This window comes from Rhincodon typus, chromosome 31, assembly GCF_021869965.1.
Source record: "Rhincodon typus isolate 14 chromosome 31, sRhiTyp1.1, whole genome shotgun sequence".
NCBI classification, from domain to species: Eukaryota; Metazoa; Chordata; class Chondrichthyes; order Orectolobiformes; family Rhincodontidae; genus Rhincodon; species Rhincodon typus.
The window spans coordinates 8,969,238-8,995,198 of NC_063362.1; the positions used below are offsets into that span (position 1 = coordinate 8,969,238).

At 43.2% G+C, this 25,961-nt stretch overlaps 1 protein-coding gene across 2 annotated transcripts in view; it reads left to right on the plus strand.

The window, feature by feature from the left end:
* The window catches only part of agrn (agrin), a 503,633-nt gene that overhangs the window by 275,584 nt on the left and 202,088 nt on the right, over positions 1 to 25,961 (plus strand). The window contains exons 1-2 of one of the 2 annotated variants that reach the window (XM_048614990.1): positions 5,773 to 6,641; positions 15,003 to 15,050. In XM_048614990.1, the coding sequence (XP_048470947.1) occupies positions 6,479 to 6,641; positions 15,003 to 15,050 (211 nt within the window). In that variant the 5' untranslated portion in view covers positions 5,773 to 6,478. Of the gene's footprint in view, positions 1 to 5,772; positions 6,642 to 15,002; positions 15,051 to 25,961 lie in introns of those variants that run through there. The other variant, XM_048614989.1, reaches the window with a different exon arrangement.

Sequence of the window (25,961 nt, forward strand, 5' to 3'; positions counted from 1 at the left end):
AGAAAGGTGTTACGTAAGCGATCCTGGGATTTTAATAAGTCGTTCTGAGGAAGCGTCACCGGACCCGAAACGTTAACTCTGTTTTTTTCCTTCACAGATGCTGCCAGACCTGCGGAGCTTTTCCAGCAACTTTGTTTTTGATCATGATTTTATTAACACAGACTTTTTTTTTGTACAGAAGGGAAAGAAGCCCTGGGAGGTACACATAATCCAAAGGTAACTATTGGCTAATGTGCGACCAGAGGTCCTCCTATATGAGACCTTGACATTGCCAAGGAGTAGGTGTAACCACAGTGGTGTGTATTTTCTATGTAGCGGCTGTAAGAGGCTTTAGCTGGGAGTGATGAAAGGATATACCTTAGAAGTTTCCTTTGATGACTATTGACACTAGTCAATTGCAAAGTGGAGATGTGGGGAACTCTGATGCTAGCTATCCACAATCGGACCATCAGTAAGCTGATTATGGACCATCTAGACATGTTTGTTCTTTAAGTAACATTGAGAAAACATTGACCTCTTGTCTAGGATTGATAATATAAAACTTAATGTAGAGCTTTGTCGCCTGTCTGAATGTGTTCTTTTGAATACAATTTGGTTTTTTTTGTATGAATTCTAGGGACTTGTGCCCACTGCTGTTTGGGACTGTTGGAAGGAGGTATACTTGACTTTTGACACTGATATAATGTGTTATTCATGTTAGGCAACAATCATCCTAAGATCCATTTTTATAACATTTTCATTCACAATGTAGATTTTAGTAGCCATATATGTATCTCATTGGAGACTAATAGGTGGTAGGTAGAAGAATATTTTATTGCACAGCCCTGAGATGGATTTAAGCTCACATCCCAAGGCTAGAAAGCAGAGAAATGATAGCATGGTGGCTCGGTGGTTAGCATTGCTGCCTTACAGTGCTAGGGACCTGAGCTCAATTCCACCCTCGAGGCTCTGTGGAGTTTGCACATTCTCCCCATGTCTGCATGGGCTTCTTCCAGTTTTCCAGTTTCCTCCCATAGTTCAAATATGTGCAGGTTAGATGGATTGGCTATGGGAAATGCAGGGTTACAGGAATGGAGGGGGGAATGGGGGGTCTAAGTGGATTGCTCTTTTGAGGGTCAGGGTGGGCTCGATGGGCTGAATGGCCTGTTTCCATAAAGTAAGGATTCTATACCTTATATATGCATTTACACAGTGTCTTTCATAATCTCTAGCCAGCCCACTGGTATTGAAGCACATCTGGAAGTTAGCTGTGTGTTGTAATCCATAGGGTTAGGATAACTACAGCACAGAAGGAGGTCATTTGTCCTGTCGAATTTCTGCTGGCACTCTACAAGAGCATATGTAATGCAGGAAACAAGTAGGCTAATTTGTGCACAGGACGCTCAAACAGATAGCAATGACATAAAGACCAAATGAACTGTCTCTGCAATTAATGGAGAGATAAATATTATCTCCCCTGTTTTAAAATAGTAGCCTTCGATAAGGAAAGCACCACCTCAGATTAAAATCTCATCCAAGAAACAGCACCTCTAACAATTCAGCACTCTTTCTGACTGCACTGAACTGCCTGGAGATCAAGGTGCTGGAGTGGGACTTGACCCTACAGCCACTGACTCAGATGTGAGAGTTACCAATTCAGCTGCAGTTATTTTAAAGTGTTTACCATCCAGAACCTCATTGACGTTCAGTGTAATTTGTTTCCTATAGAATGAAGGTTTCCATACCCTTTGTTTAAACATAGCATGTACTTGACGTTTAACACGAATAATGTATCACTGATGTTAGGCAACAATCATCCTAAGATCCACTTTTATAAGATTTTCATTCACAATGTAGATTTCAGTACCCATGTTTTTTGTGCAACACAAATTGAATTTGCAGTTTTTGAGCAATTTAGGCAACTTTATGTCCTCATGGATAACAACAAAAACAGAAAATGCTGGAGAAACTCAGCAGGTCTGGCAGCATCTGTGGGGAGAAAGCAGAGCTAATGTTTTGAATCCAGTGATTCTTCATTAGAACTGAAGAACAATACACCAACAATTGCTGTTTTTGTTTCAGATCTTCAACATCCACAGTTCTTTATTTTATCTTCAGTGATAGGCTGCGACGTTAAATAAATGGGCATATTGAGTTGGCCAGACCATGGATAGGCACTTAGGGGAGAGCAGAATTTGAGCTATTGAAACCCCAGCTGAATCACAGCTGTTGTTCACTTTTTGGCAAATTGTGGTGATGTCCAGTAATTAAACAGATGGACTGATCAGCCATTTAGGATCTTATGTTATTTTATGCATGTTGTCAGGGCTTCTCCTGTTTTTGAAAATTGACACCCACTGAGCACTCAGTTCTGCTGCAGGGTCAGGTGCAGTAAGTGGATTTGTAGGTGTTTTTGAGTCTTCAGTCAAGTCTTTCAAATGCACGATCTCTAGTGACCTTATACTGCTGTCATTATTGTCTGTTAATGTACCAGCAAATTTAGTTCTGCAGGGAGCAGGAAATCAGTTTTAAAGCAGAAGTCAAGGATGGATGCTCAAATGTTAAGCCCACAATGTGATATCTGCTAAATCTCTTGTAGATTCAGTCTTGTTTGCGCCAAAAGTGAAATCATTTCCAAGGTATGCCACATGTCTAAGTTGAATCCATGCTTTTCTGTTAACTCAGTCTTTCTATTGAATTGATGGAATGATCAGCTCACACACTCCCTGTCACTTCTGCGTGTGGCTATCTATATCGAATGTGGCACCACGAAACAAAGCAGCTAATTGAGATGGTATCAGAGATAGTAGGAACTGCAGATGCTGGAAAATCTGAGGTAACAAGGTGTAGAGCTGGATGAACACAGCAGGCCAAGCAGCATCATAGGAGCAGGAAAGCTGACGTTTCAGTTGATGAAGGGTCTAAGCCCGAAACATCAGCCTTCCTGCTCCTATGATGCTGCTTAGCCTGCTGTGTTCATCCAGCTCTACACCTTGTTATCTCAGCTAATTGAGATGCCAACCATAAGCACAATTCATTGTTGGGAAGCGTAAATCCTTTGTTTTTTTTCTTTTAACATGGCAAAGCCAGAGTGACAAAAGTGAATCGATTCAGTCAAATGTCTAGCTAAAAAAAACACCCTCTGGTATTTCATTAAGAATGGATCCTTAGCCAGAAATTAGTTGCTATAAAGCTAGGTAGATATACATTAATCTCACATTGATGGTAAAGTGATTTTTAAAAAAAATTCATGGGACGTGGCATTGTCAGCATTTATTGCCCATCCCTAACTGTCTGTGGGGTAGTTAAGAGTCAACCATATTGCTGTGGATCTGGAGTCGTTTGTGGCCAGACCAGGCGAAGGTGGCAGATTTCTTCCCTAAAGGACATTACTGAGCCAGATCGGTTTTTACAACTATTAACAGTGGTCACATGTTCACCATTAGGCTCACTTTTTAATCCAGATTTTTATTGAATTCAAATTTCACCATCTGCCGTTCTGGGATTTCAACCTAAATCTCTCAACATTAGCTTGGGCATTCTGGATTACTAGTACAGTGATACTAACATCTGAAAAGTTGCTCCTAATTTAGTGGTCACTCATAATTAGACTGATTTACTAAATCAGCCAAATTTACACTGCATGTATCTCTGAAAACAAAAACTGCTGGAAATCACAGCAGGATAGGCAGCATCCATGGAGAGACAGAGAGAGACAGAGACAGACAGCAAACTAACATTTCGACTCTAGATGACTCTTCATCAGAGCTGACGTGGTGTCCATCATTATGCTCTGATCATTTAATCTGCACTATCAATACCCTTTCTCCCCAGCACTCCATTCCCCCAACTATAGCATAAATGCTCGTCCATGCTTCACGTCAGCTCTGATGAAGAGTCATCTAGACTTGAAATGTTAGCTTGCTCCCTCTCGACGGATACTGCCTGACCCGCTGTGATCTCCAACATCTGCAATAATTTGCTCCTGCTCGGTATTTGACTATTCTAGCTGCAAATTGCCCAGGTAGGAAGAGCCAGTGTGAAGAACAGCAACCCCAGCCGCACAGAGAGGATATATGAGCTCAACAATAAATCAATCCGAGTTACAATGGGCGGCCTTGGATTGGTTGAGGCTGTTGGAGTGTGATCAGGAAATTATAAAGAAGAAAAACAGCCACCTTTAAAGCAGGGGCGGTGCCTGATGTGCTATGTGTTTATGGAGGTACTGCCAGTTCACAGAAAGGGAGCTGTCTATCCTCTAGTGAAAGTAACAACTCTCTGAGATGCTTAGCCATGAATGTATTATTCAAAACATTCATCTTATTGTGGGCAGTTAACACTATTGTACTGCAGGAGAGTAGCCACAGTTTTAAATCATAGGGATTAATTCCTATAAGTTAGCCCCACCTGACTCCACGGAGTCCGAATTGTTGGGATTCTGTGTTTTATTTCTTTCCCCAGACACGTACAGAGAACTGCCGGTCTAGGCTGAACCCATAACTGCTTTGTGAGCTGTGGCTGGAAGCATTTCTGGTTGCTCGGGGTTCCAAGGGAATTGGAGACCCGCTCGCGTGTTAAAAGGCTTTCTATTGTGTCTGCCTGCCTGTCCTTGTTCCGTTGCATCCTGCATTTGGACAAGGACAAAATTATTAACGTGACTGGTTGAGCAAAGTGCACAGCCGTCGGGAAAACTACGAAACAGCTGGTGCTAAACTCCACCCTTCGCCTTACACTGCTTTTTTTTTCATCCCTCTCATTCTATCTCAACCCCCACCCCCCTCTTTTTGTCTCCACGTCCACCCTTTAAAATGTGAAGTTTCTGTCTGTCAATGAGAGCAGCGTCTTCAGTTGCTGAAGGCGTTGATGCTGCTGAGGGGAGGGGAGGGGTGGGGTGGGGTGCAGAGACTGAGTTTAGCGGCGAATGGAGCTGCTCAGGATTAATTCTGTCTCTCCCTTTTGCACACTCCGCTCCCAGCGGAGGGTGAGGAGAGGATTCTCTAAAGCTCCTCTTTGTTACTAACGGCTGATTGCAGACCGGAGAGGGAAAGCGTTTTGAGTCTTTTTTTTGAAAAAGCAGGAGTGTAAAGCTGGAGAACTCTTGTTCCGTGGGCTCGCTCGTCCTCATTACCTGCTTTGGAAAGGAGATACCTGCCTCTTGTGCTCAGATTGTGGAGAGAGAGAGAGGGGTAATTTAAAACAAAAACTCAGCGGCGTTTCTGAAGCGAGAAGAAACAGCAAGCTTTCACTCCGGAGGTGAAGACACACAGAGATCGATCCAATTTCACCGCCACTTACAACCGAGGACTTTTTTTTCAGTTTCAACTGGTGAAATTTCAGCACTTTGGAATTCTGAAACCAACAAAATGACAAACCAGCGAGCCAGGCATGTTCCAGGGATGAGCTCTGTTTGAGACACTTCTGGCAATTGAGCAGGGAAGGGGGGAAATCACCAGCTGAATTGTGTGTGTCTCTCTCTTTCTCTCTAAAAGCACCAAACTTGGTTCCTGTGGAGCTGTCCATCTTTTCAAGCGTCTCTGGAGTAACATGTAAGCTGAAAAAAAAATTGCACCTTTCCAATTGCTCCCAGCCCTTGTCTCGCAAATAAAACTCCAGGCGAGGTATGAAGAGCAGGTATATAGGACTGACCGGCCTGATGCTGCAAAGTGAGGCTGGGTTTTGAGAAAGAACACGGGAGAGATTAATGCTTGCTCGGTTTCTGTGACGGGGGGAGTTGGGGGGTTTGGGGGGGGACGGTAAAACAAGGGGCTGCGAATATTTTCCCCAGAACGCTAATTATTGACAGCTTCCTTGGTGTTTGGGCTGCGAGATTTGCAGTGAATGTAGAGTTGTTCGACAGAATCCCACTTCTGTCCTCCCTTTTAAAAACGACTTGAGCTTGGCTCCCGAGTGAATGAAAATAGAGGCGAAAAGACACTTTTACTTAATAGTGGATAAAAAGGAGCGTGTGAAAGAAGACCATTCTCTGCCAATACGTTCTGATGGTCAGCAGACCCTAGGAAGCCATTGTATCTCAGGCTGCGTTTGTGTGGTGCCTTTTTCTGGTTTAATTTTTAAAGGGGCAGCGGCAGTTTCTGGATGAATAGATTGCTGTCGGTCTGGCCGTCCTTTCACGTGCAGGGGTGGACCTATTCGCCAGTTGTCATGCTGTAACAGAACTGACCTCTCCACAACATGTGCCACTTGAAGACTGGGGATTATTTACTTTTTACTGGTGGTGTGCCTCCAGAAGGGAATTGAGTTCATAACAGTGGCTGGGTTAATGTAACATGGAGCATTTATCTCCGGGATTGTGCTAACTGAAGAGAGGCAGAAGATGTTTGACCAGCTTTGGCCTGTTCATTACAGTCTTAAATGCCATGCCAGTGAACCAGGAGAAGGTTGAATGAAAGTGCTGATTTGAAAAGCTGTGTTTCTTGCCTTGAGACCTGGGAACCTGGAATCGCCTTCACCTTGGGTTGCCAGGACAACGGCGTGTAGCATGACTGGGGGCCGCTATCCCCCAGGTCCTGCACACCGGGGCAGGCTGTACCAACACAAAGTCTCCCTGGTTGTACGCTACTTCATGATTCCCTGCAACATCTGCCTGATTCTGCTGGCTACCTCGACCCTGGGATTCGCTGTCCTACTCTTCCTCAACAATTGTATGTTGCCTACTTTCCCACCTTCCAAATGGTGTTCACAGCTGAATGTAGAATTCAGCAGCCATCCTTGTTTTAAACTATGTCATGTTGCTCATGTGTGACTGAGTTGCATCATTCATTTGGGTTACTTTTTTTTAATCTCTGTCTCGCCAGTTGCACTTGTAGTTTTTGTAAAGCAGGTGGCATAGCTACGCTTATTTCATGCCTAAGTCTAGATTTTAGCTGGTAATGTACTAACTGGGATTCGTTTATCAGAAGGAACAGCAGTTAAGAAAGTAGACTTTTACACCCCCCCAAAAGGGAGACCAATAAATAAGTAACATTGGGACAGCAGAGACAATAGCCCAGAAAACTCCTTTTGTGAAGTGAAACTGATCAACAGGAACTTGTAGGTCATGGGTCTCTTCTTTGGAGAAATTCTCCAAGGGAAGTGAGACTAAGTGGTGTTCAAACAGCTAGTATGGGCATGGCGGGCTAAATGTTTTCCATCTGTGCAGTGAGATTCTATGATTAAATGTTACTGCTCCCAGCCCCTGCCTCAAGCCACCCTGCGCAGACACACCAGCTACACAAAGCACATTGTATAATGAAGCCTGTAATGGACCAGGTTGGTGACTTTCCATGCCACAGTACGTAGTGAAATTATATGTACAATTTACACTCAAGGTGACTGCTTGATTTCATATACTATATATGGATCTGGAAGCAGCGTCAAGCAGAGGCTTTATGGAGGGAATGGTTTTGCGTGAGGTTGTCAGAGGTCTGTTTCTATCTTGACATGGGCTGATAGGTGACGGGGGGGGGTTTTAGTAGAGGATTGTGGGAAACTAATTAAAAGTAAAGGCAATCAACAGCAGTCCTGTAACAGACTATATTAAAGAGTGTAGCTTTTAGGAGCTTAGCTCTCCCATCTGAACCCATTCCAAATGGGAACATTTAGCAACTACTTCAAAGGTCTTCACTATTTTTCTGATGTCGATCTGTCACTGCAGTCTTCAAAGGAATAATTGCAATATCATAAGATCCAAAGGACATTCTGTATGTAAATGTTAATTCTTTTGAAGACAAGATCATTAAAAGGTTTTAATTAACATCTTCACAAGCATAGAATACAATATGGTATGATTTAAAGCAAATCTGAAATAAATGAAAGTAAAATGCTTTGATGGATCTGGTAATTTGTATTTCATTTTTTTTTGGAGCTATGTTGTCTTGGTGGCCCAGTTGTTTAATGAATCTTGTAGTTAGCTTCAGGATTCTTGTTCCCAGGTTGGGGTTTTGGATGAGGAAGGGAGGGGAAGCAATTATCTTAATTGCAATTCAGGAACTTATAGCTCTGAGCCCTGGGGTGATGAACACAATAGGAGGCTTTAAGTGGGGTAGCTAGTTGTGGTTTACTACCACATCTATGGATCGCAGTGGGCCACTTGGAAGGAGTGAAAGTACAACAGGATGCACAGTACCTGTGGACCCCAACAAGAGTCAGTTCCTTCTGTAGAAGGGGTTAGGCAGCTGGGAACAGAATTTTTAAAAAGCTTGTGATGTGAAAGTAAGTCATTTAATTACAGAGTAGTTTGCCTATTTTTTTCATTCAGTATAATGATGAATTTATCAAAGACTCTATCTAGGGTACAGGGTGACGACTATTCATGATTGCTTTACAGCGTCACTCTAAATCAACAGGCAGGATGCTCAAGCACATGGGTGGCTCAGAAAGTTGCAATATTCTACTGACTATGGAATAGGCTTGATCTGAATCATTTCAACTTGGCCGCTTAGGGATTCACCTTTTTAAACCAGCTTTCTGACAGTTTGCCGTGAGTGGCATTAAATCAGTTTAGCTGTGGCATTGGTGAAGTGTGAGTTGATGATACAGTGCCTGGATCAAGTGTATTCTCAGCCACTGCCCTCCTGTCTTCCTCTCCCTCTGAACTGCACTTGTAACTGACAGGATCAAACAGAATGAGAAAGAACCACTGTAGAAAAAGTCTTTATCATGACGTCCAGCCCAGATTCCCCCACCCTAGTATGTTTGAAATGCGAAGCCTTGCCAGCAAGATACGTTTTAAATGTTCAACTGCAAAGTGCTTGTGCTTTGTTTTGCCTTTTCAGTTTTAATCTTGAATTCTGATGAACACAGGAATTGGTTGGGAGGTATTGCTGAGGTCAGGATGGTAAGGGACCTAAACTAAACAATTGCACTGTCTACACTATATGAAACTCTTTAAGGCTAGACGAAGAAAATTTTAAAAATATATATATAAATGGATAGTAAGCCAGATGGACATTAGAAAAGTGTCTAAAGGATTGGCTGAGTTTTTTTTTCACGATGGTGGGAAAATGACAGGGGCTGGAGGGAGTTAGGGAAGGGGCTCTGGAGAATTGAGCCTAGCTATTTGAAGACTGTGCTATCTTTCAATGGTGGAAGGCAGAAGGAGAATGCATAAAAGGCCAGAGTGAGAGAACTGAAAGATGCAAGAGATGATGTAGAGATAGGCTGGGCAAGATCCTTGTGAAGGGATTTCAAGATGAGCTGAAAGGATTATAATTTCAGCTCAACAGCACTAGCACCTCCTGAGTCAGCATAGAGTCATAGAGCATGGAAACCGGCCCTTCGTTCCAACTCATCCACACCGACCAGATATCCTAAATTAATCTAGTCCCATTTGCTGGCATTTGGCCCATATCCCTTTAAACCCTTCATATTCATATACCCATCCAGATGCCTTTTAAATGTTGTAATTGTACCAGCCTCCTCCACTTCCTCTGGCAGCTCATTCCATACACACACCACCCTCTGTGTGAAAAAGTTGCCCCTTAGGACCCTTTTAAATTTTTCCCCTCTCACCTTAAACCTACGCTGTCTACTTTTGGACTCTCCCACCCTGGGTAAAAAGACCCAGGCTATTCACCCTATCCGTGCCCCTCATGATTTTATAAGCCTCTCTATAAGGTCACCACGCAGCTTCCAATGCTCCACGTAATGTAGCCCCCAGCTTGACATTCAGATACAGCATAGGAGGAGTTGTGCACTGTCAGAGCTGGCACCTTTTGAATGAGGCATGAGATCCAAGTCCCATTTGTCCTGTCAGGCAGATGTAAAAGATCCCAGGACTTTGTTTTGTGAACAGCAGAGCAGTTCTCCTTGCCACCTAGCCCAATATTTACCCCTCAATTAACCTCACTAAATAGCTGCTTGTTTGTCTCACTGTCATTTATAGAATCTTATCGAACACAAATTAGCAGGCATGTTTTCTACATTACGATATTAACTACATTAGGCTCATTACCTTGTGCCAGCTTCATCTGTTCCCCATCACTGTTCAAGCAAGCATGATTTTCGAAAAATTATCTGGAGAAGTGATGCTAATTGCAGTTTTATCGTCTATATCACATTTAAGAGGTGTACAATTCCCACTTCAAATCTACGCCATTGGGAAAAGATCTAGATTCTGGGCTAGTGCATGCAGAACTCACGTTTGTGCTGATGTAACTGAGACCAGCATCAGATATCCATGCACTCACTGAGGTTCATATGGCATGGTATCTAGTGTAGTTGGCACTCTCAGCGCTCTGTATAATCCTGTAGTCACAGTTGAAGCTCGCTTTTCTACTACTAGACACCGTAGCAGCCCCAGTTGAATAATATGAGTACATGGGATAATGTACATGTCATGAATGGGGCCAGCCCAGTGGCTTGTGCCTTTTCAATGAACTTCATGGATATGCCCTAACATGATGTTTTAAGATGCACACACTCATTTTTCAATCTATTTGAATTCATGCTGAAATAATGGAAGAACTTAGCTGTGATTTATGGCTCAAATATATGCTCATGCTTTATAATAACTGGTTAGCACGAGATGATGATGAAATGGATATAAAATGATATCTGTAGTACAATTATTGCTATCATTGAATGCAAAATGTAACAAAAATCCCATGGTACGTTTTTGACATAAAATCTATTATATCAGCCATCTGGGTGACTGGCATAAGTGCCACAGCTTAATGATATTCCATTAGGAAGGCAATGGGTCATTAAATAGAATAAAAGGTCATTTTTTCCCCCTAACCTTTAACCTTCCTTATGTTCAAGGATACAATGTTGGTTCTTTTTAACTTTCTCCCCTCCACGTTGAATGAATGTAAGAATTTCGTTCGTAGAATAGTTGAAATATTCCTGGTCTTGATTTTCTATCTGGATTAATTTTCTAAATGTCCACAATATAAATGCTGGGTGTCCACTCATATTAATTGTTCTTTATTAAATAGATTGTAATTGACATGTTTATACCTGTTGAGAACCATTCATTTCATGTCTAACTACGGATTAATGTTGCTTAACAATGGAAATTTCAAATAAGGTCGATAATAAAATAAAGATGTACATTTATATAACCACTTTACATTAAAGAGAGGTTGTGCCAAAGTGCTTTACATTCAATTAAGTACTTTTGAAGGGTAGACATTATATTAATACAGGAACATAGTAAACAACTTAATCACAGCATGCTCCCACAAACAGCAATGCAATAATGAGCATATAATCTGTTCAAGTGTTTTCTGTTAAGTGTCAAGTCTGTTGAATATTGGCGAAGAGATTGGGTAAAACTCCCATGTTCTTTTCCAAATGTCACTGCAGGATCTTTTAGACCCATGTATTGTGTTAATATCTAATCCAAAAGACAGCACCTCCGACACTGCAGCATTCCCTCGATATTGTCCTGAACTGTCAACGTAGATTTGAACCCAGCACCCTCTGACCCACAGCGCAAAATAACAAGGTTTAAACCTTTCTTGCCTGGCATTTGAGCCAGATTGATGGTCGTTCAGACCCTGAGTGAAATGACATTTTTGCACTTGCCTTGTGAATTGCACCATTTTCTCTGTTTTAACTGCTTCGAGCACCCTTGATCTCTGTTGGGTAACACACACCCAATTATGAGAGGGCAAACACAGATGATCAGTCTTCTTCGTTTACTTCAATGGAACACGAAGACTAACATCTGACAACAGATGCCTCTGCTCACACCGTTATAGGTCTACCAGCGTCACCAGTTCATTCTAAATCCTGGTGTCAATATTTGAGGGGGAACTGAATTGTCTCTGCTTAGCTACATTCAGTTAGTGGAAGAGTGCGTCAAGCAGCTTGCATTTATCTAGTATCTTTCACATCCTCTACTGTGAGTGAGGTGCTTTTGAAGTGGGATTGTTCTAATGTAGCTGTGTGAATTCACCAATCTTGAGCTGTTATAAGTGCAATTCTGATTTAATTAAGGGATAGTATTGGAAATGATAAAAAGACCCAAGAGATCTTCCAGTGCAACAAAGACGTTTAACTGTAAGAACCCCCAAACCTGGGATGTCAAAGCTAAGATGGTTTGGGGACCTATTCCCATCGGAACAGCAAAAGTAAATATGCTACTGAATAATTCCCATCATTTGCAGCTTGTGTTTTATTATTTATAATTGTTTCATATGTTAATGAGTTGCCATGGTGATGTAAATTTTCTTTCAGGAAGCATTTGCTTCAGCTTTTCAGTGAGCTTGATTCAAGTACTTTTCATTTATGTCTGAAATGTAAATAAACAGTGACCATTCAGTAAACTGGGTTTAGGGTCTTGGCCTTTGCTGATAGATAAGAAAAAGAGCTGGCAATGGCTTGCTACATTTTCTTTTCTGTTTTCCATCTCTTTTCTCTTCCTGCTCCCCTCTTTTCTTCACATCTTTTCCTTATGGAGGAACAGATTCTTGCTGGGTATGGCTCCATTGGTGTCAATGCTGAGAGTGGCAATCCTTCATGCGTGAGTCCAAGCAGTGAATGTTGGCCGGTTATTCAGCCACGTGGGCATCACTTCTACAAAATAATCTTTTCCTAACTGTTTGCAAGGATGTTGGTGAGGATAGTTTGGAGGTGTTCAAAAATTGTGACTGATTTTCCAAGGGTTACTGTGACCATTGCAGCGCTCCAGCTGAGGTCAATAATGCAGCGTAGAGCAGTGTTTGTTACCTGCCCTGAGATTGTTTGTTGGGGACAGTGTTGAGGGAGCTTTACTCTATACCGAGCCCCATGCAGTCCTTGTCCTAGGAGTATTTAGAACATAGAACATAGAATCCCTACAGTGTGGAAACAGGCCTTTCGGCCCAACAAGTCCACACCGACCTTTGAAGCGTCCCACCCAGACCCATCCCCCTATAACCCACCTAAGCTACACATCCCTGAACACTACGGGCAATTTAGCATGGCCAATCCACCTAACCTGCACATCTTTGGACTGTGGAGGGAAACCAGAGCACCCGGAGGAAACCCACGCAGACACGGGGAGAATGTGCAAACTCCACACAGACAGTCGGGAACAGTGGCGAGGAAGCTTTGCTCTGTATTGAATCCCATGCTGTCTGTGTCCTGTGAGTATTTAATGGGGATTGTCTCAAGGAAGCTTTGCTCTGTATCGAATCCCAAGCTGTCCTTGTCCTGGGAGTGTTTGGTGAGGAAGTGTAGAGGGTTTTATTTTGAGTCAAAAAGAGTAGAGCAATGTTTGAACATGGGACTCTTCCCATGCCTGGGGCTTGCATAAGTCCAGTTGGTGGTTAGCAGCAAATCTCAGAAGATGACCTGATGGTTACTCGTGGCTCATCATGTGGGGTGGAATTTACGCCCCCTCCGTTGCTTGGTGGGGGTGTGGCAGTTAGGTGGGTGGGAAGTTGATAGGTGGGGACCCCTCCAGTCAGGGGCAGGAATGCCAGTGTGAACATTATCTCTCTCTCTGTTTCCCCCCACCGCCATCCCCGTTATTGATCAGTTAAGTGCTTCATCTCTGGAATTAACCCCATAGTGATTGAACAGCTTCTCATGTTGGGGAGGCATGACAAGTAGACCTTGTTGCGTTTGCTCATAATCTTCAGGCATGAGGATGCTTTTCACTGAAAGGCACACAGTGCCTGATCGAGTGATCCAGCATTAAGAAGGAGGGCCCATCGCGAGTCAACCACCTCCCCAATCCTTCCTCTGATTCTCCCTTCACTCATCAGCCCTATCCCACCATCCCATTCCTACCAACCTCATTTCCTTCCTCAATGATGGATGTAATTCCAGCAATGGCTATTGCCCTCCCTATTTGGGCACAGCAGAGCTGCCAACCTTGCACTACTCAGCAGTTCTCAATGGCTGAGATCTTTGTCTCCACCCCAGCCTCTTTGATCCTACTGGAAGGCCCAGCCATTAACCTGTTTAATGTCTGAGTGGCACTCCATTTGCTGGCCTTCCCAACGGAGGTAATGTCAGTAAATCAGCTACAGGGCAGGTCCCTGTCGCCTCCCATTAAATCCAACCCCTGCTTTTCCCAGTACGTCCATGCTTGGATATACATGCAACGTTTCTGTAGCGCCTCTCACCGTTTGGGGTGCCCCTAAAGTGATTTGCTGCCAGTTTTTAAGTGTGGTCATTTGTGATGTAGAAATCACAGCAATCAATTGACACGCAACCACTTGCACAAGCTGCAGTAAGAGAAATGGCCAGATAATCTGTTAAAATGATGCTGTTGACCTGGACCTTAGCAAAAATGATCCAGATCGGTTTTGAGGAGTTCCATGGGGTCTTTTTTTCAAACAATCACATGAAAAGGCAGACAGAGCCTGAGTTGAATGTCTTGCTGACTGATGGTACAGCATTAGCCTGGTATGACACCAACAGCCCACAACCTTCTGCTTCAAAGGTGCTCACTGATTCACTGCTGTTTGCCCACGGAACTGTCCTCAGTGTCTTGATGAGGTAGAAAACTGTTGTTCCCATTCCTGATCATTAGCTGGTTACCTCTGCTGGAGAGTGTGCGGTTGAGATAAGGTCAGTGAGCTTGGCCTGCAGTTCCATTAATTACATTGCTAATATTTGCCGTCTAGACTCTAATGTGAAGCATAACCACTTGACTAAGGTACTGTTTGACTGCCAGTGCTCTAGGTCACCAGTTGCCTTTGCAGTCGAAAAATAATTTCGAGGTTTGATGTTCACTGTTCAGAACAAATGTTGGTAGTTGAGTTTTTTTAAAATGTACCCATCCAGAGGTTAGAAAGGAACTATGTGACATGACTGCTTTGACAGTGTCCATTACATCTATAAATGTTCTTCCACAGAGGTCTGTCTGATGTTCATTGTAAAGACACACTGGAGAAAACAATGAACCATAAAATGATCTATAAATTCACAGGGAATGATGTAAATCAATGTCTTGCTTTGGGCTAAGTGTTGAAATTTCTCCTACTTGAGTCCTCTCTGCAGTGCGAGTCCCATGTTGCAGCTTGCAGTTCTTTGGTTACATTGACTCGATTGTAATGGCTTGCTGTTTATCTTTTTGTTTCCAGATAGACCTGTGATTAAGTTCACTCCTGCCCCTGCAACATCACAGGATGGTAAGTGAGCACTTTATTTGATATGCAAAGGAACAACTTTGCAAATCGCAGGTGAAAGAAATTTAAATGAGTGTTTTGCTCAGATACACTGTTTGAACTTTGTTTGCCTGAATTTTAAGAATAACTATGAACTTGTAATCATGCAAAAATGGAAATGATTCACAGAATGTGGCCTTCAAAGTATTGTGAAAAGCCTTGGAGCTCCTCGTAATAAGCTGAATTGCTCAGTTTCAGGAATACGTTAAACCTGAATATCTCCGATCCTGTATTTTAAATAATCTGAAATCTATCATCACTCCCCTTGGTACACAGACATTACAGGTGCAAGTCAGTACTGGCCATGGGATTTGGGGTAAAGGCTGGCTTGGCCATTGTGTAGTTCCGGAATCATTAGCACTCGAAACCAACTTGTTTTTTACGTAACAAAAACAAAGTTGCTAGAAAAGCTCAGCAGGTCTGGCAGTATCTGTGAAGACAAAAACAAGAGTTAACGTTTCGGGTCCAGCGACCCTTCCTCAGAATTTTATTCCTGATTTACAGCATCCACAGTTCTTTTGATTTTAATTTAGTATTTAACTCACTGCCACATCTCTGCTAGGCATGCCGCGCTGAGGAAGGGTCATTGGACCCGAAACATTAACTCTGTTTTTTTCCTTCACAGACGCTGCCAGATCTGCTGAGCTTTTCCAGCAACTTCTGTTTTTGTTCCTGATTTACAACTTCCGCAGTTCTTTCTAACGTGTTTAATATGATGCAACATCCAAGGCACTATCCAACAGCATTTGACATTGAACCACAACAGAGAGACTTAGAAATACATGGCCAAAGGCATGGTGAAAGAGTTCATTTCCTTTTAAGATTTTCGAGGAGAGTATGGAGAGGCACAAAATGCCAAGATATAAATTCTATCCTAAAATGAAACAAATAACTATGGATGCTGGAGATTTGGAACAAACAAAAACAGAAATTTGCTGAAGAAGTTCGGCAGGTCCAGTAGCATCTCTGGAGAGAAAACAAGAGTTACCGCTTTAACTCCAGTGACCCATCTTCAGAACAGTTCTGCTGAGTTTTGACAGCAAATTCTGTTTTTGTTTGTAAGTTCTGTGCAACTGAATGTTGGCCATATTTGAAGCCCATCAGCCAGCCCCCACCCTGGATCATTTTTAATAAATATATTCTGACACGGTGAAGCTTCTTCAGCCATCAGAAGAAAAGTACGTCAAACATTGAGGCCGGTGTTCGATCTCCCAAGCATCTAGATGACAGGAAAGTTTAAACCTTCATTCTGTTCCACAAGCTGCTATTTCTGAAAAAGACCACAGGCATAACAACATGAAAGGTAGCTGCAACAGTACCTCAACCTATCACCGATGAGAAAATCACAGTCAATCTCAAACACTAGTTTATGTTCTATGTTAATTTCAGACACCTACTTAGAACAATCTTAACTTTAAACATCACACTGTTGTGATACTGTTCCTCTGGCATATTATTAGGCAAATTAAAATGTTGTTTTGCCACCCAAAGCAATTATTAGCAATATTGGCACTTGGCCAGTTCAGTTTCTCTGCACATTTTCTTTCCTGTTTCATTTATTTCGGCAATGTGACAGAAGGGTGCCTTTTTATTTTGTTTGTTGTAATTATTAAAAGATTAAGATAAGTTAGCCCGCCATTATAAATAAATCACAGCTGTGACATTACTTGAGCATTGTTTCTGGTCTACTACTGTGCGACACCAAATTTAATAATTAATGTTGATAATGCAGTTTTTAGCTAATTGGATCCAAGAAACCTTTCATGTGTATGGAGGATTTTGTTTGGCTGTTTACTGTATCAGGAACTTAAAGAATGTCAAGATTGGTGATGGACTTAGCTTTCTTCCCTGTTGAAAATTTTGTGCTCATCTGCTTTGAGATTTTCTTGTAAATAGTGAAACAAAGGACTAACTGGGATCAAAATAAATAGAACCTGTTTTTTTGAAGTTGAATTGCAAGCTCTACAAAGCATCTAGACTTTGTTTTTCTATACAAAGGATATGCTAGAAAATGAAAAGCAAAAGAAAGTGCTTTGATGGTGAGGAATTTTTTGTGGGAGGTGGAAGATTGCAGAAGAAGATAGCAGTTGAATGTCTCCAACATTTTATTAAAATTCTTCTTCTTCCTCCCAAGTTATCTTGTTGTTCCGCTCTTCATCATATGCACCAAATCCATCCCTCTGCTACATCCCAACGATTTAGATTGGAGGCAGAATGTTGTGGGTCCCAATCTCCCCTTGCTGACAGGTTTATGGGGAATGGCTTTGACTTCCCCATGGAACCTTTCTGCTGCCTTCCTGCCCCCACACCCCAACCTGTCTGTAATGTTGCAGGGAGTGGGCAAGACCTACTGCTTCTCACGCACCCTCGCCACTTTTGAGGCGTTTTAAATGGCAACGTTTTTGACCACTCGGAGACTTCATGTTTGAAGCAGAGGTTTCAGGCTAGTGCTGGCAGATCCCCTTACCCCAAGCAAGGTTATGTTGCCTCCCTCGAGGGCCATCTTTGTGGCTTTGAGCACGACCCCCACGCCCAGTTCGCCCCTCCGAGGCCTATCCTCCATGTTTACTACCCAGTCCCACCCCGGTCTCTGCATCAAAATTGACACCACCCCCCCCCCCCTTCCCAACACGCTGCCCCCCCCCCAACTCTTGCCTTCCCTCTAGGGACTCCCACCCAAGCACTGACCCTCTCCTAGGCTCTGGGGACCCTTGTACCAGTCCTGTCCATTGTGTCTCCTGGCACTGGTCAGTCAGAGACAGGACATGCGCACAAGTCAATGGCAAAAGTACCATCCTTCATGCCAGTTGACCCTCCACAGGCTGTTAAATGGCAGCGGGATTGCTGTGATCAACAGAGGGCCAACGTTCCTGAGTTTTCGGGTGGTGGAGCAGGGTATCCCCAACCCCGAGCCTTCCATCATCTGACAAGTCCTGTCCCTCTGCTCCTTATGTCTTTGCAGTGAGAGAAAGACATTAACTTCTTTCCTGTCCTTGTGGACACTAGACATTGCCAAAGCGCTTTATTCAACGGGCCTTGTTGCATTTGTGAAACATAATTTCAGCACATTTTGTTAAATCTGAGCCCATCAGTAGCTCTCTCTGAAACCCAAGCACCAGGCTCAAGACTGTTTTGATTGATGGGGGTACAGACCATCACCAGTCATCAGTGTGCACTCTGATTTCAGCTGTAACACTGTGAGCGTCAAGTGGAGGCGAAACATGTTCCCCATGGGGGAGGGGAAAAAAAGCACATCCAAGCAGCTGTCTTTTTTAATAGGCTCCTCTTGCTTGCTGTGCAGCTGGCACCTAACAGCAGACACTCACTGCCTTCTGGTGATGACCTGGAATCAGACCAAAAATGAAAGACCTGCATTTCTGTCGCGCCTTTCACAACTATCGGATGTCTCAAAGTGCTGTACAGCTGATGCGGTAGTTTTAAAGTGCAGTCGCTGCTGTGAAATCGGAAACGTGGCAGCCAATGCAAGCCCCCACAAGCAGCGTCATGGTGTTGAACAGGTTGATTTGAGGGTTACGTGTTAGCCTAGGCCGTGGGGATAACACCACTTCTATTCATTGAACAAGCTCCCGTGAAATCTTTTATAATCCCCCCACCTTCCCCCTGAGGAGGCAGATGGGATCTCATTTTAACTTTCTGACCAAAGGATGCAGTACGCCCTCGGTAGCTCATCAGAGGGTTCGCCTTGATCTTTGTGCTCTGGCTCCAGGGTGGGGCTTGAACCCAGAACGTGGTTTCAAAGTGAGAGCACTGTGTGCTGGCACTGGGGGAAACCATGGTAGTGCTTAGCCCAGACACGCCTTGGATGGAAGACCAAAGGCTGGAATTTGGGATGCCAAAGGTCACAAGTCAATAGGGAGATATCCGTCAATATTCAATTTTGTACTGAGTGCTATGTTTTGCAAACAGGTCACTTATGATATTGTTGGCCTTAAGAGTTTACTAACTGTGGATTAAGACATTGACTGCATTTCAGAAGCACCTCCTTGCCTGTAAAGTGCTTTTAACACTACATAAAAGAAAGCCTGTGCTTTTTTTCTATTTCTGGCTAGTTTCTGATAATGGGGCCATTTTCCAATATGAAATTGATTACATTTTAAAATCGCCGATAAAAAGGAAAATGGTTTAGTCCTGGGCGCTCTATATGATGAGGGAATTTTTAATGGACCGATTTGTATTTTGCTTGATGCATAATACCGTTACAAGCTTGAAGATATTCATGAAAAGCTTTATTCAAGCAATTCAAATTTTAAACTATTAAAATGAATACCAAAAATGATTTCAAATAAGAATGACATGTCGAATCCTTCCCCCATTGTCTGTTTTCATGTCCTTATTTTTTGTTCTGGCTCACCTCACTTTTCCAACTTTTTTCCATATTAATAACAATTCTATTGCCTCTGCTTTGGAGATGGGACTGAGTTTAGGAAAATTGAATTTTCTACAGTTAAATTCTGGCTTAAAAAGCTGTAGGTGACTGGTGTAGGAAATGAAATGTATGACTCTGAAGCAGTTGGTAAGAGTTTGCATTTATATAGCATCCTAAGGATGTTACCAAGCACTTAATTGCCATTAACAACCAGTTTTCAAAGGCCATAGATAAAGTCTATTACTAGTTAATCCATCCTGCTGCTGTTGTAGCCAGGACAACAGATATGAATTACAAAAAGGTGAGCACACAAGTACAGTAAGCAATCAAGAAGCTGTTGGAACATTAGCCTTTATTATAAGGAGAAAGGAGTATGAAAGAAGGGAAATCTTGGTACAATTGCACTGGGCATTGTTGAGGCCGCACCTAGAGTGTCTGTTGAGGTTGGTTGGCTCGCCGAGCTGGTTTCTTGTTTCACAGATGTTTCGTTACCGTGCTGGGTAACATCCTCAGTGTAGCCTCCGATGAAGCGTCGATGTGTTTTCCCACCTGGTTTTTAAACTCTGGGGTCCGTTGAGATGGATTGCCTCACTTCTGGTTTTGCTGTGTAGTGGAATGTATATGGGATGGTGTTGTAGATTCACCAAGTTGGCACCTCATTTTTAGCTATGCCTGATGCTGTTCCTGGTATTGTGGCCCGCACTCTTCATTGAACCAGGGTGGATGCCCTAGCTTAATAGTTACAATAGAGTGGAGGCTATGGGCAGTGCGGTGGCTCAGTGGTTAGCACTGCTGCCTCAGAGCACCAGGGACCTGGGTTCAATTCCACCCTCAGGTGACTGTCTGTGTGGAATTTGCATGTTCTCCCTGTGTCTGCGTGGGTTTCCTCCGGGTGCTCTGGTTTCCTCCCACAGTCCAAAGATGTGTAGGTTAGGTGGATTGGCCATGAAAAATGCAGGGTTACAGGGTTGGAGTTAGAGGCATGCGTCTGGGTTGGATGCTCTTCGGAGGGTCGGTAATGACTCAATGGACCGGATGGCCTATTTCCACACTGTAGGGGATTCTATGATATGCCAGGCCATGAGTTTGCAGATTGCATTGGTGTACGATGCTGATGGTGCAACTGTACCTCATGGATGCCCAGTCTTGGATTGCTAGGTTTGTTTGAAATCTATCTCACTTAGCACAGTGAGAGTGCCACGCAACATAATGGATGGTATCCTCTATGTGAAGACAGGACTTTGCCTTCACAAGGACTGTGCAGAGGTCAATCAAATGAGGCAGGCCAATTGTAAGGTTGAGATCAAGTATATTTTACTCTCTGCTTGGTTCCCTCGAGCTGCCACAGACTCATTCTTGCAGCTTCATCCTTTGCAGGGGGAGGCGGTGGCCTAGTGGTATTATCGCTGGACTGTTAATCCAGAGACCCAGATAATGTTCTGGGTCCCAGGTTCAAATCCCGCCATGACAGATGGTGGAATTTGAATTCAATAAATATCTGGAATTAACAGCCTAATGATGACTATGAAACCATTGTCAATTGTTGGAAAAACCCATCTGGTTCACTAATGTCCTTTAGGGAAGGAAACTGCCATCCTTACCTGGTCTGGCCTACATGTGACTCCAGACCCACAGCAATATAGTAGACTCTTAACTGCCATCTAGGCAATTAGGAATGGGCAATAAATGTTGCCTAGTCAGCAACGCCCTCATCCCATGAATGAATTTTTTTTAAAAAATTCCTTTCAGACTCAACCAGCTCAGTCAGGTGCTGCTGAGCCATTCTTGGTGATGGACATTAAAGTCCTCCACCCAGAGTACATTCTGTGCCCTTGCCACCCTCAGTGCTTACTCCAAGTGTTGTTTAACATGAAGGATTCATTTGCTGAGAGAGGATAGTATGTAGTAATCAGCAGGAGGTTTCCTTGTCCAAGTTTAATCTGATGCCACGAGACGTCATGAGGTTCAAAGCCAATGCTGAGGGCCCCCAGGGCAGCTACTTCCTGACTACATAGCGCTCTGCTGCCACCTCTGCTGGGTCTGTCCTGCCAGTGGGACAGGACATATCCAGGGATGGTGAAGGTCTAGGACATTGTCAGGGATGATTCCGTGAGTATGCCTATATCAAGCCATTGCTTGACTAGTCTATGAGACAGCTGTCTCAATTTTGACATTAGCCCCCCCAGATGTTAGTAAGGAGGACTTTGCAGGGTCGATAGGGCTGAGTTTACCATAGTTGTTTGCAGTGTTTAGATTGCTGCCAGGTGATCTGTCTGGTTTAATTCCTTTTGTTTAGATTTCTTAGTGGTTTGAAACATCTGAGTGGTATATGAAGCCATGGCAGAGGGAATTAACAGTCACCTACATTACTGTGGGTCTGTAGGCACATGTAGGCCAGACCAGGTAAGGACAGCAGATTTCCTTCCAAAGAGCATGAATGCACCATGTTTCTGTTGTCTGGCTGTAAACGCCAATGACTAGGTAAACCCTAGGGTGCATCCTATCTCTGTGTAGTTCTGAGCATATTCCATTGGACTTCCTGCAGTGTTGCTGACAGAAAGACTTAATTTGTGAGTGTAGTTGGCATTTTTTTCACTGCTAATCTGCTCTGTGGCTTTAAATGGCCTGTAAATTTAAGGCCATCAACCTTAACAGAAAATTGGATGCTTGCACTTTGCTGGTGGCTTGGAGCAGTAATAACTGCTGGGGAGTTTTAGTGGCGAGCACCTAGTTTTTAAAACATGATTTTGTATGTGTAACAAAAGGTGATATTTGGAAGATGACAGGCAGGCATGCAGCATTGTTACGTTGGAAATAGGTTACTGCAGCACATTCTGTTCTGATAGAAGTGAAGGGACCGAGTCATTGGTCGCACTGCCATTATTTTTCTTTGACATGGTATATGAACACCTCACACTGCAGGCAATGTTTATGTCTCGAGCTGCTCAAATTAGATTTTGACTTTTTTTTTGTGCAATGAAAGAATCACATTTTGCCCCAATGACCTGAACACTAGCATTGGGTTCACCTGGGACAAAAGGGATGTATTTCAGTAGTGTTAAAAGATTCTGAGATATGCTGTGTAGCACAGGAAGGTTGGTCCCTGTAGATTGGCTTGAGAGAGAAATTCATTCTCCCAACATCAGCGTATCGACCAACCTGAGAACCATATTGTTCCTGTTAATTGTTTGGCCTTTGAGTCTGAGACCTTTTAACCTTTTCTATCAGCAAATTATGAATGAAACTGAGACCAGGACCACCAGATGATTGAAACCTATTCCAGCTAGGTGGACCTGCACCTCCAATTGGGCAGTGTTCACAGTGACAAAAACAAAGTTGCTGGAAAAGCTCAGCAGGTCTGGCAGCATCTGTGAAGGAGAAAACAGAGTTAACGTTTAGGGTCCGGTGACCCTTCCTCAGAACTGATGGTGGCTGGGAAAACGTCAGTTTATATGCAGAAAATAGGGAGGTGGTTGAGGTAGGGAGCAAATGATAGGATAGAGCCCAAAGAGAGAGAGAGACAGTCGGAAAGACAAAGGAGTTGCTAATGATCAGGCTGGGAGGGTGAATAGATGTTAATGGGGACTGTTAGTGACTAACAACAGAGGGTGTGTAATGGCAGGCTATTCGGTAACAAGGCCTGGTGTGTGTGGTAGGGGACTGGGACATGGGAGAGTTTAGGTCCTAAAATTATTGAACTCAATATTGAGTCCGGAGGGCTGTAGGGTCCCCAAGTGGAAAATGAGGTGTTGTTCCTCCAGCTTGCGTTGGGCTTCACTGGAACACTGCAGCAAGCCGGAGACAGAGACGTTGGCCAGGGAGCAGGGTGGTGCATTGAAGTGGCAGGCAACAGGTAGTTCAGGGTCTTTTTTGCGAGCAGAACATAGATGTTCTGCGAAGCGGTCGCCAAATCTACGTTCACAATGTTCACAGTGAGCTGCTTTTGCCCTTCTTTACCTACACCTGGATAAAATGGTGGCTTAAACAAGGATTGCATTTTAAGAAAATAATCTTAATTTATGTAAATAACTCCCAAAAGCCGAACATTTAAGCAATGCACAGCAGATTGTTACTCTTTTCAGATGCATTTCAATGTATCTTTTGATCATTTTGCTAAAATCCTATCCTAACACTCCATCATAAGGTCAGAAGTCGAGATGTTTGCCAATGTTCAGCACCATTCGTGACTCCTCAGATACTGAAGCAGTCCATGTTCAAATGCAACAAGATCTGGACAATATCCAGGCTTTGGCTGACAAGTGGTAAGAAACAGTCGCACCACACAAATACCAGGCTATGACTATCACCAATAAGCGACAATCTAACCACTGCCCCTTGACATTGAATGGTGTTACCATCACTTAATCCCCCACTGTCAACATCCTGGAGGGTTACCATTGACTAGAATTCAACTGGACTCACCACATTAACATAACGGCTAAAGAACAGGTCAGAGGCTAGGAATACTGCAGTGAGTAACTCACCTTCTGACCCCCCAAAGCCTGTCCACCATCTACAAGGCACAAGTCAGAAGTGTGATGGAATACTCCCCACTTGCCTGGATGAGTGCAGCCCCAACAACACTCAAAAAGCTTGACGCCATCCAGCAGCCGGCTTAATTGGCACTGCATCCACAAACATCCACTCCATCCACCACTGATGCTCAGTAGCAGCAGTGTGTACTATCTACTTTCTGTCTAAAGTTACCAAACATCTTAGACCGCACATTCCAAACCATCACCACTACCATCTTGAAGGACAAGGGCAGTACATACATAGAAATACCATCACCTGCATGTTCCCCTCCAAGCCACCCACTATCCTGACTTGGAAATATATCGCCTTTCCTTTTCTGTTGCTGAGCCAAAATCCTGGAATTCCCTCCCTAAAAGTATCGTGGATCAACCTACAATACATTGACTGCAGCAGTTCAAGAAGGCAGCTCACCACCACCTTCTCCAGGACAACTAAGGAACAAGCTATAAATGCTGCCCAGCCAGTGACACCCATGCCCCATGAGTGGATATTAAAAAAATTGGAAAAATGTCTTTAAGGGTTGGATTTGGATGGGTTTTTATAATCTATTCGTCACTTGATCACCGTTATGGACACTAGCTTTTGTTTAATTTCGGATTTATTTAATTAACCAAAATTAATTTACTCGTTTCCATTGTGGGTTTTTGAAATCTTGTCCCAGGACCATTGTTCCAGACCTCTGAATCAGAATCACAAGATTTACCATGCCCTGTATACCATTTACTCTTGTTAAGTGTCTCGACAGCAGACTGTGCTCAACATGGGATGTGTCGAATGGACAATAATGTGTGCATAAAGGGAGTGAATGCAATGCAGGCCAATGCAAATTGTCTCTGCGTTACAATTTATGTAGTCGTGTCTGAGGCAAAGTTAGATTGCACAGAACTTTATTTAATACTTAATAGCTGATTATTCGCCTCTGGATGCCAAATTAAAGTTCCTCATGGTGAAAAAGCAATACTTTAAATATTGATAACATATGTTGATCTTTGTTTGGACTTGGAAGCAAGTCAGGGCCAAGAGGAATTCAGTCTCCATTGGAACCTCAAGTGTATAGGTGTGAGGCTGGAAAAGCACGGCAGGTCAGACAGTATCTAAAGAGCAGGAAAGTCAACATTTTGCCCCAACATTATATAAAATAGTAAGGAATAAAAATTAAATGCACCAGTATAAGGAATATAGATATATTTTTCACAACTTCTTAGATAATTACCACAGCTGAGAATTCTTTTGAAAAGGCCAGCATAGGGTCAAAAGGCTGAAATGCCTCCTTGTGTATCGTTTTGATTAGCAGTCCATTTGAAGATTGTGTGGTATTAAAACTTCAAAACCAGTTCTGTCAGAGATGCTAATGCAGCACTCACCCAGATCTTCTCTTTTCCTTTTGGAAGTTCACTGATAATTAACAAGAGATTTGCATTTATATTACATCGTTCACAACTTCAGGACATTCTCCAAGTTCTTCACAGCCTTTGGGGTGTAATCATTGTTATGGGAAACATGCCAGGCTGACAGTACTGCGGCTTGAAGAGGTATATTTTGCCCTGTTTTTGTTTGAAGAGAGGTTTTAAGGCTATGGTACCAAGCCGTCTATTTGAATCCAATAAAGTAAACAGCTTGTGAAGCCTTGGTTTTTTTTAAAAGTTGGAACAATAGAAGCAGCCTGAATGGGTGGGGTCAAATGCCCCCAGAGCCAGGATATTTAGTTTTATTTTTTCAATAGCAGTTGCTGGGATCTTGAAGCTGGATGTGGCAGCTGTTTTTCTTCTCTTAGTAACAGCTAAAGGCTGGGAATTCTCTTCCTGCTGCTGCAATTGCAAGTGAAACAGTTGATTTTACTGAGTTAGTAGGACCTGCAGATGTTGGAGAATCTGAGGTAACAAGGTGTAGAGCTGGATGAACACAGCAGGCCAAGCAGCATCAGAGGAGCTTTCCTGCTCCTCTGATGCTGC